This window comes from Typopeltis vanoorti, chromosome 3 (genome assembly GCF_054136105.1).
Source record: "Typopeltis vanoorti isolate ZY-2024b chromosome 3, IOZ_Tvanoo_1.0, whole genome shotgun sequence".
NCBI lineage: Eukaryota > Metazoa > Arthropoda > Arachnida > Uropygi > Thelyphonidae > Typopeltis > Typopeltis vanoorti.
Genome location: NC_143551.1, coordinates 39,112,235 through 39,125,100, shown reverse-complemented (window position 1 = coordinate 39,125,100; position 12,866 = coordinate 39,112,235). Strand labels below are relative to the sequence as shown.

Sequence of the window (12,866 nt, the reverse complement as noted above, 5' to 3'; positions counted from 1 at the left end):
TTTCAATTTACTTACTGACTTGTGTCCAATATATAAAAAACCCTTGCAAAATGACAAACATAAAAGTGACTTTGAACAGTCTTCTGTATTGTGAAGTTCATGCCATTAGTACTTTAGATTGACTTGGGTCTCCGAAAATAATCATGATCTTGGTGAATAATATTTAAAAATTAATAGTAAACCCAAATCTAATAATTATAATTAATAAATTATTATACTTTTATGACATTTATCATGCTATATTCTTAGGTATATTAACAATAAGAAACTTAACATTATATATATATAATCTGCATTTTTTTAAGAAAGTCCAGAAACCCTTCTCTAGATACCAAACATCTAACTTTAAGCTTTTTGTTGGCTGGAGAGCAGATATGCTAACCACTTGCCCAACCAGGCTGGCTGTTTGCATTCAAGAATGTGTGAGCAAGGCTAATCTAAAGTGGTATGATCATTTAAATAGAATGAGTGAGGAAAGTTTATCAAAACAGGTGTTTAATGCCAAGATGGCAGGAAGGCCCAAAAGAACACCAAGGTCTAAGTAGATTCATTCAGTCAGAAGTGCCTTAAAAGAATGAAATGTTAGATACAAACGTTTGTAAACAAATCTAAGAACTTCAATATCGAAGTGTTGACAAATAACAGACTAATTTGGAGGTTATTATAGGAGATTATTAATAATGTAAACGTAATCATCTAGTGCTGTCATAGTTGCCTAAACACCACTTGAGGGTACATATCAGGAAACTGATGGTTTGAAGAACATGATGCCTTTTCAAAGGCTTTTTTCCAGATCTACAAAAACTTAAATCCAGATCAATATTATATTCTTACAATTTGTTCAAAGTGAAAATATGATACTGACAAACCCTTATCTTGGCTGAACCCAGCTTCTAGTTCTCAGAGTTTCTCTTCCACAATTTTCCTTAGTCTCTAAACATCATCACCAAATTCCTGACATGTATGGGATATGATAGTACTACATGAAGCACTTGCATCATTACTAACTTCCTATCAATGATTTTCCTCCAAATCAATCTGTTATCTGTCAAGACTCCAACATTATAAGATCTTATATTTCTGTCTTCTAAGGCACTTTTTTACTGTATCAATCCACCTATATCTTGGTCTTCCTCTGGGGCTTTTTCCTGCCAACCTGGCAGAGAACACTTGTTTTGCTAATCTTTCCTCTCCCATTCTGTTTAAATGGCCATACTGCCTAAGATTAGTTCTGACACATTCCTGGATGCTAACAATGTCAATTTCTTTCCTAATATCCTCATTTTTAATATGATATTGACATCGATGTCACCTGTTAACACCCATAATCTTTCTCAGATCTATAAGTTACAAAAGTGCAGTAAGAAAAGCCAATCAGAAATCTGAAGGCCTTTTCTAAGTTAAGGAATGATATTTACTTCTGATTGTATTCCTCTTGTATATTACCTATTGCTGCTTATCTCAACCATTTTTCAAAGTAGTTACTCCAGACATCCTGAGTATCTTTTTACATTTTGGATAGGGCAAAACGACACCTGAGAGCCAACAGATCTAGTAATCTGGCTATTCCTTCAGAAACATTCTTAATATAAGGAATGTTAACATGAATGGACCACCTCTGGAGCTCTTAATTTTGACATAGTACTTTATAGTACTATGTACTACAGTACATAGTACTCTTTGACATAATACTCACCGAAACTATTTGTAAAAAGTGGAATTTATGTAATTAATTTCTTGAGATAGCATAGCTTCAGAAGAATGCAAGGAGCGAGTTTGATGTACAAGATTTTTTGACAGGGATGATGTGAAAGAGCATGAAGTTAGGTGTGAGTTTTCTATACAAAAAAAACAGAGAACTGTAGACCACCATCTGGTTAATGAAGGAGGTCTAGGAAAGCAATCCAATCATGATCTACTTTAAAAAGTGAAATGGATGTGATAATGGACTCTTAATCTTTGTGACAAATTTTTGAAGTTCAGTGAGGGAACCATGCTACTCTGCAATTAATAAATATTAATTATTTTCTTATTATTGTGTTGTAATCAATACCATTAAAATAAACTAACATGTACTGCCAACACATAATCCTTTCCACTCTTTTTCAATAGCCTTCAGAACATTTTGCCACCTTCCTGATATTCTTGCTTAATTAATGCCTTTATTTTGTAAATTCAAAGACTTATGTTCTTATAATCTCTAGAATTATTCAAAATACTTTTAGTTGCAGCAGAATGGATCATATAGATAAGAACAGACCTTTAAATCTTCTTCTAATTTAGGACCGTATTTCTTTTATCAGCTACAATGAGATACAGTCTTCTCTCCCCCATAGCAAACAACCACTATAACAAACTACTGAGAAGTTCTGTAGTTACCATGCCATGATAAAAGAAATTCATTACAGCAAGTTAACCATTATAAGAAACTATTTATGGTTCATATGAGTTTGCTATAATAAGAATCGACTGTATAAAAATGAGATCAAATATTTCATCTCATTTTTATATTACACTGCAAGTTCTTGCTGGATTGATTCTTATGTCGTCTCAAATTGAGAAGTAAGTAAAGGCTCTGTCTTACATTTTGCTATATTAAAAAAAAAAAAAAAAAAGTAAAAAAAAAAAGTGATATGTTAACTTAAGTAGGTCTTATAACAATCCTGTGAAAATTAAATAATTTATTTTCTCTTGATTTAAATTGAGTCAAATATGTGATTTTGACTGCTTTAGAGAGTAATGAATCAAACTGAATGGCAACATGCACTGCAAAAAATTTCAAATGTGATAAAACTAAAATGATGACACGAGATCTTTAATATGTGTTACTTAAAAGTATCAATCAGATCATAAGTCCAGAAAGAGTAATTATTAAGAAAACCTGATTATCTTACATACTCTCCCTTTCCCTCTTTCTTAAAGTTTTAGTGCCTATTATTATGATGCCGAGAAAGACAGAGTATTTAGTCTTCAACTTTAAGCTAATTTCATGTTAAAAAAGCCAGACATTACATATCTATTCTTTACAGGATAAAAAGTTAAATAAACCGTATGGAACTTCCTTTTCCTTAAAAAACAAAAAAAAAGGCACGATCTATAAGATACAAAAGGAGTAACAAATTTCCATTTTAAACTTACTCAGAAAGTGAGCAAACATTCTTCAAGCCAGAAAATGGTAGATGAACTGTAGCAAATGAGCGACCTTGATTAAACATCTCTGTCACTTGACTTGGTAAATAGCTTGCTGATTGCATTAAAGCTTTCCCAAAATATCCCATCCATCCTTGAGGCTCTTCTGTTGATTTGCTATTAAATTTTTAAATAATTATAATAATAATATATATATATATATTATTAACACACATATATATGTATTCTTAACAAGATAGAAACAAATATTTTGGTTTTGTTAAGTCATTAAACCACAGTTTGGGATATATATATATCTGTGTGTTGAAAAGTTTTTTTATCTTGGGTATAATATATGTTAAAGATACCAAGTAATTTTATAACCTTGGTTTTAATTATTTTTCCCAAGTAAGGAAACAGACAAGTCAGTCAACTATGTGCCTGAACGTGGTTCAAGACTTATGGTAGTGGTGCAACACCAAGGCAAATCATGGTAAAGATGGATTAAGTTCTGATCACTTTCCTTAGTATTTCCCATAAATGTAAAACACATCTTCTAGAAGATGTATGATGTTATACATTATGGGTGGGTGTCACTACCCAGACCGGTTTCAACCTTTATTGAGGTCTCATCAGTGAGTAGGCAGACCCTGAAATGCCAAGGTTTAAGTAATACAGAGCTTATCAATTTTACCTATGCAAGTTGCCACAAGCCGCTTTGACCTCATTAATTAAGAATCTCCAGATGAGAGAAAGATGTGAAAAGTTTTTTACCTTGGGTATAATATATGTTAAAAGATACCAAGTAATTTTATAACCTTGGTTTTAATCCTTTTTCCCAAGTAAGCAAACAGACAAGTAAGTCAAGTTTGCACCTGAACGTGGTTCAAGACTTATGGTGGTGGTGCAACACCCATAATGTATAACATCATACATCTCCTAGGAGAAGTGTTTTACATTTATGGGAAATACTAAGGAAAGTGATCAGAACTTAATCCATCTTTACCACGAGTTGTCTTGGTGTTGCACCACCACCACCATAAGTCTTGAACCATGTTCAGGCGCAAACTTGACTTACTTGTCTGTTTGCTTACTTGGGAAAAAGAATTAAAACCAAGGTTAGAAAATTACTTGGTATCTTTAACATATATTATACACAAGGTAAAAACCTTTCACATCTTTCTCTCATTCGGAGATTCTTAATTAATAAGGTCAAAGCACCTTGTGGCAACTTGCATAGGTAAAATTGATAAGCTCTGTATTACTTAAACCGGTCTGGGTAGTGACCCCTACCCATAATGTATAACATCATACATCTCCTAGGAGATGTGTTTTACATTTATGGGAAATACTAAGGAAAATGATCAGAACTTAATCCATCTTTACCATGATTTGCCTTGGTGTTGCACCACCACCATAAGTCTTGAACCACATTCAGGTGCAAATTTGACTTACTTGTCTGTTTGCTTACTTAGCAAAAAGGATTAAAACCAAGGTTATAAAATTACTTGGTATCTTTAACATGTATATATACACAGGGTGTCCACAAATGTTTACCCTGATTATAATATATTATAACTCTTCAGTGGATACTTGAAATGGAACACAAAGTTAGACTTCAAGGCATAAAATATAGGAAAAAAGTCATGACACCAATGAGGGAGGGCGGGCTCCGTCCTGTTGAAAGATAACATTTGGTTGCATCTCCTATAGCTGGGGAATGGCATAATTACTGAGCATGTCTAAGTACACATTTCCATTAATTTCTTTTTCAAGAAAGAAGAAAGGGCCAATCACTTGATCATGCATTAGTCCACACCACATTGAGTTTTGGACTAGCTCGAATGTGTTCTCTTATGGCATGTGGGTTTTCAGATCCCCGGATGCTTACATTGTGTCCATTGACTACTCTACTCACATGAAATGTTGCCTCATCAGAGAAACAAACACGCTGCAAAAAATCATTATCCTCATTGATGCGGTTCAACCTGAGGTTGGCATATTCTTCACGTCTTGGACGATCATTTGGCTTTATCTCCTGGACAATTTGGACTTGGCATGCAAACAATTGCAAACGTTTACGTACTACTTTATGGACTGTACTCCTTGGCATTTGAAGTTCTAGTGAAGCTCTTCTGATTGACTTCTGCAGCGACTGGGTGAAGGAAGTTTGAACTGCCTCAACTGTCTCCTCAGAAACCGATGGTCTGCCACTGCTTATACCCTTATGAACTGAATTCGTTTCTAAAAACTTTGTCTTCCATGACTTAATGAGCTTGACATCAGGTGGGCTCTTTCCATACTGTGCCCTGAACATTCGCTGCACTGTAACTGGAGATTTTGTTTCTGCTAGCCACAGAACACATTGGGCTTTTTCCTGTATCACCAGCAGCAGCGCTCCTGGTGGCAAAAGCAGTATACTGAAGTTACCAGTATGGAAACTTTATGAGTGCCCAAGTTTACCTGCAACAAAATTTATTCGGTTAGTTTCATTGTTAAAATATAATAGCCAGTTGAAATCAGGGTAAACATTTGTGGACACCCTATATATACTGTATATATAACTATATTTCTTAATTTAAACTTTGAAATACTACATTATGGAAAATTGCATTATCTAGTTTCGACTTGATCAAGTAAGGACAAATGCTGAAATAGTAAATTACAATATTAGTATGATAGTTGCCGGCCTGGTTAGCCAAGTAGTCAGTGTATGGGCTCTCCTGGATTTGAATCCTGCTGTGGGCACAGATATCTGTGATTGTCTTTAGGTGGAAGATGAATTTCACCATCCAGTGTGAGACCACTGCCCAAAAGGTTAACCATTTTATGAGTGGAACTGCAAATTTTTTCTTGCAGCAAAATTTAGATGGAAGTCATGATTTTTCCTATTGTGTTTCTCATTCAGTGCCTTCACTTTCATGCAATTCAATTCCCATCAGCAATGCATTAATGGAATGCACTGATGGGAGAACACAAATGAGAAATGTGACAACTTTCAGGTTCTCATAAACTGATGCAACCAAAAAATGTATACAATGGGTATAATTAATCTGCACCTATTTCAAACCACTGATAAAATAAATCATGCAGTGGATAATAAAGTAGTAAAAGTAAGAAATTAGGTAAAGGAAGGCAAGAATGGAAGAAGTGATGGCATGGGTATAGTTTCACTACCAAAAAAGTGGTAGTAATTTATTATTAACAAAAATGTAAGGCAGGATAGTAAAACACGTTTACTATCCTGCCTTACATGATTAATATTATTTTCTTCACTCTCCACAACTAATTTCTTGTTGCACTTGCACATAAAACATTTCCAACACTCTCTCTCTCTCACTTTCATACCATAAAAGATTCACTTCTGGCAATGAACACATACACATACTAAATTGTACGAAATTCTTCATTCTAAACTTAGTAAATAGGGAAGCCAGGGATACCATTTTCCTTGTACACATTGGTGCCATGGAAAATTTTTTTTTTTTTTTTTTTTTTTTTGAAGGATATCGTGTATTAAAGTTCGGAAATAAAACACACTCAACTACACAATCTAATGTAAGTAAAATATTACCAATGATCTTCTTCTTCTTCTGCAGCTTCTCCCACTTAAGTCGGGTCACTGTTGATGATGAGTCTCCTCCACATCCTCCTGTCTTGGGCTGTCACCACATCCAAGTTCTTCATCCTCAAGTCCTCTTCTACCAGCTCCTTCCATCTCTTCTTTGGCCACCCACGCTTCCTCCTTCCTTGGACATCCATCTGCATGACCCTTCTTCCCACATATTCATCCTCCCTCCTCCTCATCACATGACCAAACCATCTCAACCTTGCCTCCTGTATCTTCGCTCCTAAGTTTGTAACTTTCACTGTTCCCCTCACATAGTCATTTCTCAGATGATCCTTTCTGGTCACACCGCACATCCACCTAAGCATTCTCATCTCTGCTACTTCCATCCTGCTGATGTTATTTTTCCTCAGGGACACAGTTTCTATAGCATACGTCATAGCTGGCCTCACTGCTGTCCTATAGATTTTGCCTTTCAGATTGATTGGCACCCTCTTATCGCATAACACTCCAGCCATCTCCCTCCAGTTCCTCCAACCAGCTTGTATCCTGCATCCCACTTCCTTCTCAGCTCCTCCATCTTCTTCCACTGTTGAACCTAAGTATCTAAAGTCCCTCACCTTCCTGATGACATTTCCTTCCAGCTCCACATCTGTCTCCTGGCCGCCGCCCACTGTGCAACACATATACTTCGTCTTACTTCTGCTCAGTCTCATACCTCTCTCTTCCATTACTTTTCTCCATCTATCCAGTTTAGTTCCCGCTTCTTCTCTTGAATCTGCACACAGCAAGATGTCATCTGCATATAACATTGTCCAAGGCACATCTTCTCTCACCTCCTCTGTCACCACCTCCATCACAATGTTAAACAGAAACAGACAATGCTGACCCTTGATGCAAGCCAACTGTTACTTGAAAACTTTCTGTCTGTCCCAGACAAGGGTCCGAACACTTCACATTTCTGTACATCTCCCGCACCAACCTGACATATTTCTCCAGAACCTTCTTCTCCCTCAGACACTTCCAGACTTCTTGCCTTGGCACTCTATCGTATGCTTTCTCCAGATCAATAAATGCCAGATGTAGCCCCCCGTTGTTTCTCTCAAAACTTTTTCTAGGATTTTCATTGTGTAGGACATCAACTTCATTCCTCTGTAATTTTTACAGTCTTGTGCATCCCCTTAACCCTTGTAGATGGGGACAAGAGTACTCTCTTTCCATTCCTCGGGTATATTTTCCTGTTGGCAAACTTTCACGAACAGGTCCCACAGCAGGTCAATTCCCTCTTCCCCTAGTGCCTTCCTTGCCTCCACTGGAATCCTGTCGGGGCCCACAGATTTTCCATTCCTCATCCTCTTCATGGCCTCCGTCACTTCCACTCTACTGATGTTCTGCACCATCCCCTCAGAAGGCTGCCCATCTTCTCTGTGAGTCCTTGCATTTTCCTCATTCAAAAGTCCCTCAAGTATATTCTCCATCTGTTTCTTATGTCCACATCCCTCCATAATACTCTTCCTTCAGCGTCTTTGATCTGCCTCACATGTAAGATGTCCTTTGCTGCTTTATTTCTACATTTCGCTAGTTGGTAAATTTTTCTCTGTCCTTCCTTTGTTTCTAATTGATCATACAGATCTTGATATGCCATGGTCTTCGCCTGTGCCAGAACTCTCTTGGCTTCTTGCTTTCTCTCTCTCTCTGTACACCTCTCTGTCCTCTTCCACTCTTGACTCATCCCACTTCTGCTTTGCCTTCCTCTTAGCTGTCACTGCCACTTGTACATTATTATTCCACCACCAACCCCTCCTTCTGCTCTCTAATCTTTCCAGATGTCTCACCAAGCACCTCGATTCCACAGCTCAGGATTACTTTTGAATTATGTTTCCACCAATCTTGTACACTTTCCAGTCCATCCGAAATCCTCTCTAACACCCTCTCCCTAAAACGATTCCTAACACTCTCTTCTTTTAAGCGAAACCACTTAACTGTCTTCATCCCATGGCTTCCAGAGGTTCTTATCTTCGATCTTATTTTAAAGTCTGCGCACAGCAGTCGGTGTTGCTGTGCCACTTGACCTGTTGGAATTACTTTACAATTTGTCACAACCTTAAGATGTTTTCTTCTAGTCAAAATGTAGTCAATTTGTGAACTGAAAATATTACCAATGATAATTACTGAAATTGCTAATATTCAGTAAAATAAAAAGACTTAATGGCATAAGGAATTAGAAGAATTAGATCAACTCTCAATGGAAGAAAGCATTTATGATGGTAAAGTAGAATTCCACAAAGAACAGGGATTAACACTGTATGGCCTACAAAAAGTTTTCAATAAAGATAACCAAACTGCTGATCAGCTTTCTCACTGTTAATTAGTTTTATTAATTATCACACTAATCCTAAACCAGAAATTTTAAGTGGTTCTCATATATAGGCTGGCCATTGGCCAAGTGGTTAGTGTACCACTCTCCAGCCAAGAGGCTGTGGGTTCAAATCCCACCATAGGTAGGGATATGGTATGTGATTGTCCTATTAACTCTGTGTGGAAACGAAATCTGCAACTTACCACTTTTTCTAGCAGAAGGCTTCACTACCTAAAAATCTCTGAGGTATAGGAGTGCACATATGGCATTCAGTGACATCAAATGTGAACAACTAACTTTTCTATATGATTTCTCACGAGTCATTTTTTGGTGTCAAATATATTTGCATTCCTTTGTTTAATATTATTAGATAAATAATATTAAATGAGTTTAATACTGAAAATAACTAGATTTTTACTGGTCATAGTAGCACATTATATATATCAACCTACTAGTTTCACCACCAAAAACATGAGGCTTCATAAGAGTAAACACAAAATATAAATGTAAGGTTGGTATATATAAACTAAAAACACTAACAGGCAAAGCTTGTATGATTCGTTACAGTATGAATAAGGAAACATCTGCAAGATGTAGGAAGTGGCATAAGTCAAACAAGATTCCAAAAAACTAGGATTTCTCTTTTGCTCAAGAAGTTACTTCACCTCTAAGCAGCTGTTAACCTTATACAAATCACAAATCCATCCAGCTATTGAATACTGTTCTCACATTTGGAGTGGGACTCCTAAAAGCTCCCTCAAAATGCTTGACTCAATATAGAGGAGAGCAATTAGACTCATAAATGACCCATCTCTTATCAATTCACTCCCCTCACTTTCACATAGACGTTTAGTCTCTGCAATTTGTATGTTCTATAAATATTTCCATAGAAATTGTTCATCCGAAAGAGCATCAATAACTCTCCCACTCTGTACTAAGCCCATTGGAACACATACAGCTGCTGCCCAACATTCTTTCAAAAATGCCACAGAACAAATTTCTTTTCCTTCTCCTTCATCCCTGTTACTGGTGTACTGTGGACCAGTCTTCCCCATGATGTATTTTCCAAGGAATACAATATACAGGCTTTTAAATCGAATGTCAACAAGTTTCTTCTTTCCCAACCCACTACCCATATACGGTACTAAAGAAAGTACTACAGGTTGATCAGCCAACCTCTCGTATATGGGCCAAACATAAAAAAAAAGTGTATATACCACAAGGATTCTTTCACTCTTTTATAAGAAAGGATCAACCATTTGCCATCAACCAAGTTGATTCATTATCATCAAATTGATTCCATTACCTATGAAATCAATTTGATGATCTGATCAGCTCTTCTTACAACCATATGTTACCTTGCAAAAAGGATGTTGATGATGGTAAGTGAAAGTAATGTAGAGATCCTGCAGGAAGACTTAAATAGACTAGCAGTATATGCAAAGGTAAATGAATGCCTGTTTAATGTGGCCACTTTGGGAAGAAGAGTTCACAAGCTATGTACTACACTGCTCAAAACAATTAGGGGATATTTTAGTTTCTGTCAGATAATTATAAATTTCTGCAAATAATTATAACTATTGGGTACTTTATACGTGAATAAATATTTCTTACTTACGGATAGGGTGTAATTGATGAGATATTGTTTAAATAATCACTATTTATTACAAATTTAACAAATTATACATTTTAGCGCAAAATAATTTTAACAAGAATAACAACAAGAAAAGCCAAAAACGCTTTTGTTAATTTTTAATAGGGCGTATGGTCTCCATTAACAGCCAAAACATCGGTACATCTTGATTGCATGGACCAGATAAGATGATCAAACAGTTCTTGTGGGATATTTCTCCATTCTTCTGTAAGAGCAATTTTGAGCTCTTGAAGCAATTGTGGTGGCACCAGTCGAGCAGAAACGTGCCTACCTAAAGCATCCCAGGCATGTTTGATTGGATTACAATCCAGTGAACAGGCAGGCCAGTCGATTCGTTCAATAACTTCTTCCTCAAACCACTTTTGTATCAAATTTGCACAGTGTGGACGAACATTGTCATCCATAAAAATGAATTCTTGGCCAATTGCAGCAGCATGGACGAACTACAGGTTCCAAAATCTCATCGTGATACCTTTGGGCTGTTGGGGAACTGTTTCTGATAAAATAGAGATCAGTATAGCCACCTATACTTATTCCAACCCATACTATCAAACTCCTACCTTGATGTTGGGGGTCTTTCACAAACAAACTGTGGATAATTTCTTGTTTCACTTTCACGGCATATCAACATACGTCAGCTGTCAGATTGCAGACTGAACCTGAACTTGTCACTAAAAAGTACACGAGCCCAATCCTCATTTGTCCAATTGCGGTATTCCTGTGCCCAAATTCTTTGGGCTCTTTTGTGATTTGCAATAAGTGGAATGCAAACCATTGGTCTTCGAGCATATAAACCTATGGTATGAAGACGATTTTGAACATTTCCTGTCTCCAGAAAGCAATTCCAAAGTCACGAAATTTTACTTTGAGATACACGACACACTTGAGCAACAACTTGCTGCGTTTGTCCAGCTTCTAATCGACCAAAGGCTATTCCAAGCCATGGATTCCAGGATATCATGTTGCTCTGTCATTTTTAACAAAATAATGGGTGGTAGGTAACACAGGTTTACAACTGAAGTGATAATTATGCACTGTGGAAGTGAGTGCAACAAGCCATGCATTTATACCCCCACATGCTAATATGGCTAAGACATGTTTCGACAAGTCTTAACATAATTTTGTACGCAGTGCATTCTACACTGTTGTATATTAAGAATATTTTAAAATAAATGTGTTACATTTGTAAATTGAAGTTGTTGACGAACACTCTAAACTGGCCTGGCTGGCCAAGTGGTTAGCAAATTCGGCCAGAAGGCTCTCCAGCCAAAAGGCTGTGGATTCAAATCCCGCTGTGGGCATGGATGCTTGTGGTTGTCTGTGAAAATACTAGTGGTAGTGGTCGGCAGTAGTGGCGTTGGTGTGGATGATGATGGTAGTTGTGATTCAGTGTAGTTGGTGGATTGGGTGGTGGAGGTGGAGAACTGTTAGAGTGGGTGCCCTCTCTCAATGAGTCTTTGGATTCCTTGGAGGTGTCACGTAATAATAATAATAATAAAATTATTTTCATAACTTCATAATTTACAAGAAAATCAAAATATCCCCTAATTGTTTGGAGCAGTATATATTGATGAAACTGAACTGCAGGACACTGATGAGGCCAGGGACTTAGGTGTGATTGTGATCAGGGAGTTGAAGTTTAGAGAGCATATTGCAAAAGTAACCAAAACAGCACATCAGATTACATGGTTGTTGAAGAACACTAACAAGCAGGGATAGAAAGGTTATTGTTTTCCTATATAAGACTTTAATAAACAACACATCTGGACTAATGCACACACAGATCTGGACTCCAAGATTCCATGGTGATTCAGAGGCAAGTGACAAAGACTGTGGCAGGTTGGTGGAATGCTCCCTATGAGAATAGATTGATTAGCTGTAGACTTCAAAAATTAGCTGATAGGCAAAAAAGGAGACAGGACAAAAGCATTTAAGTTATTAAAGGAGTTTTATAGGATTGACACTGAAGACTCCTTTCAGTACGTGGTTACAGTATTTGAATCAGAACTTTGTGATTTTTCACAAAGTTCTCCTATTTCTTCATGTTATGTCATTACATATCTAACAGCACATATTGATACTCAAATTGGTCATTTTCATATAACTATCACAGCACAGATAGCGATAAAAAAAAAAAAAACTTGTCTACATGTCAG

The 12,866-nt window shown here is 36.7% G+C and overlaps 1 protein-coding gene across 1 annotated transcript in view; it reads right to left on the bottom strand.

Moving 5' to 3' along the window:
* Positions 1-12,866, bottom strand: part of Atg18a (Autophagy-related 18a) — a 208,753-nt gene that overhangs the window by 101,701 nt on the left and 94,186 nt on the right. Inside the window, exon 8 of the mRNA XM_090415570.1 lies at positions 3,139-3,306. Within this exon, the coding sequence (XP_090271696.1) occupies positions 3,139-3,306 (168 nt within the window). The remainder of the gene's footprint in view (positions 1-3,138; positions 3,307-12,866) is intronic.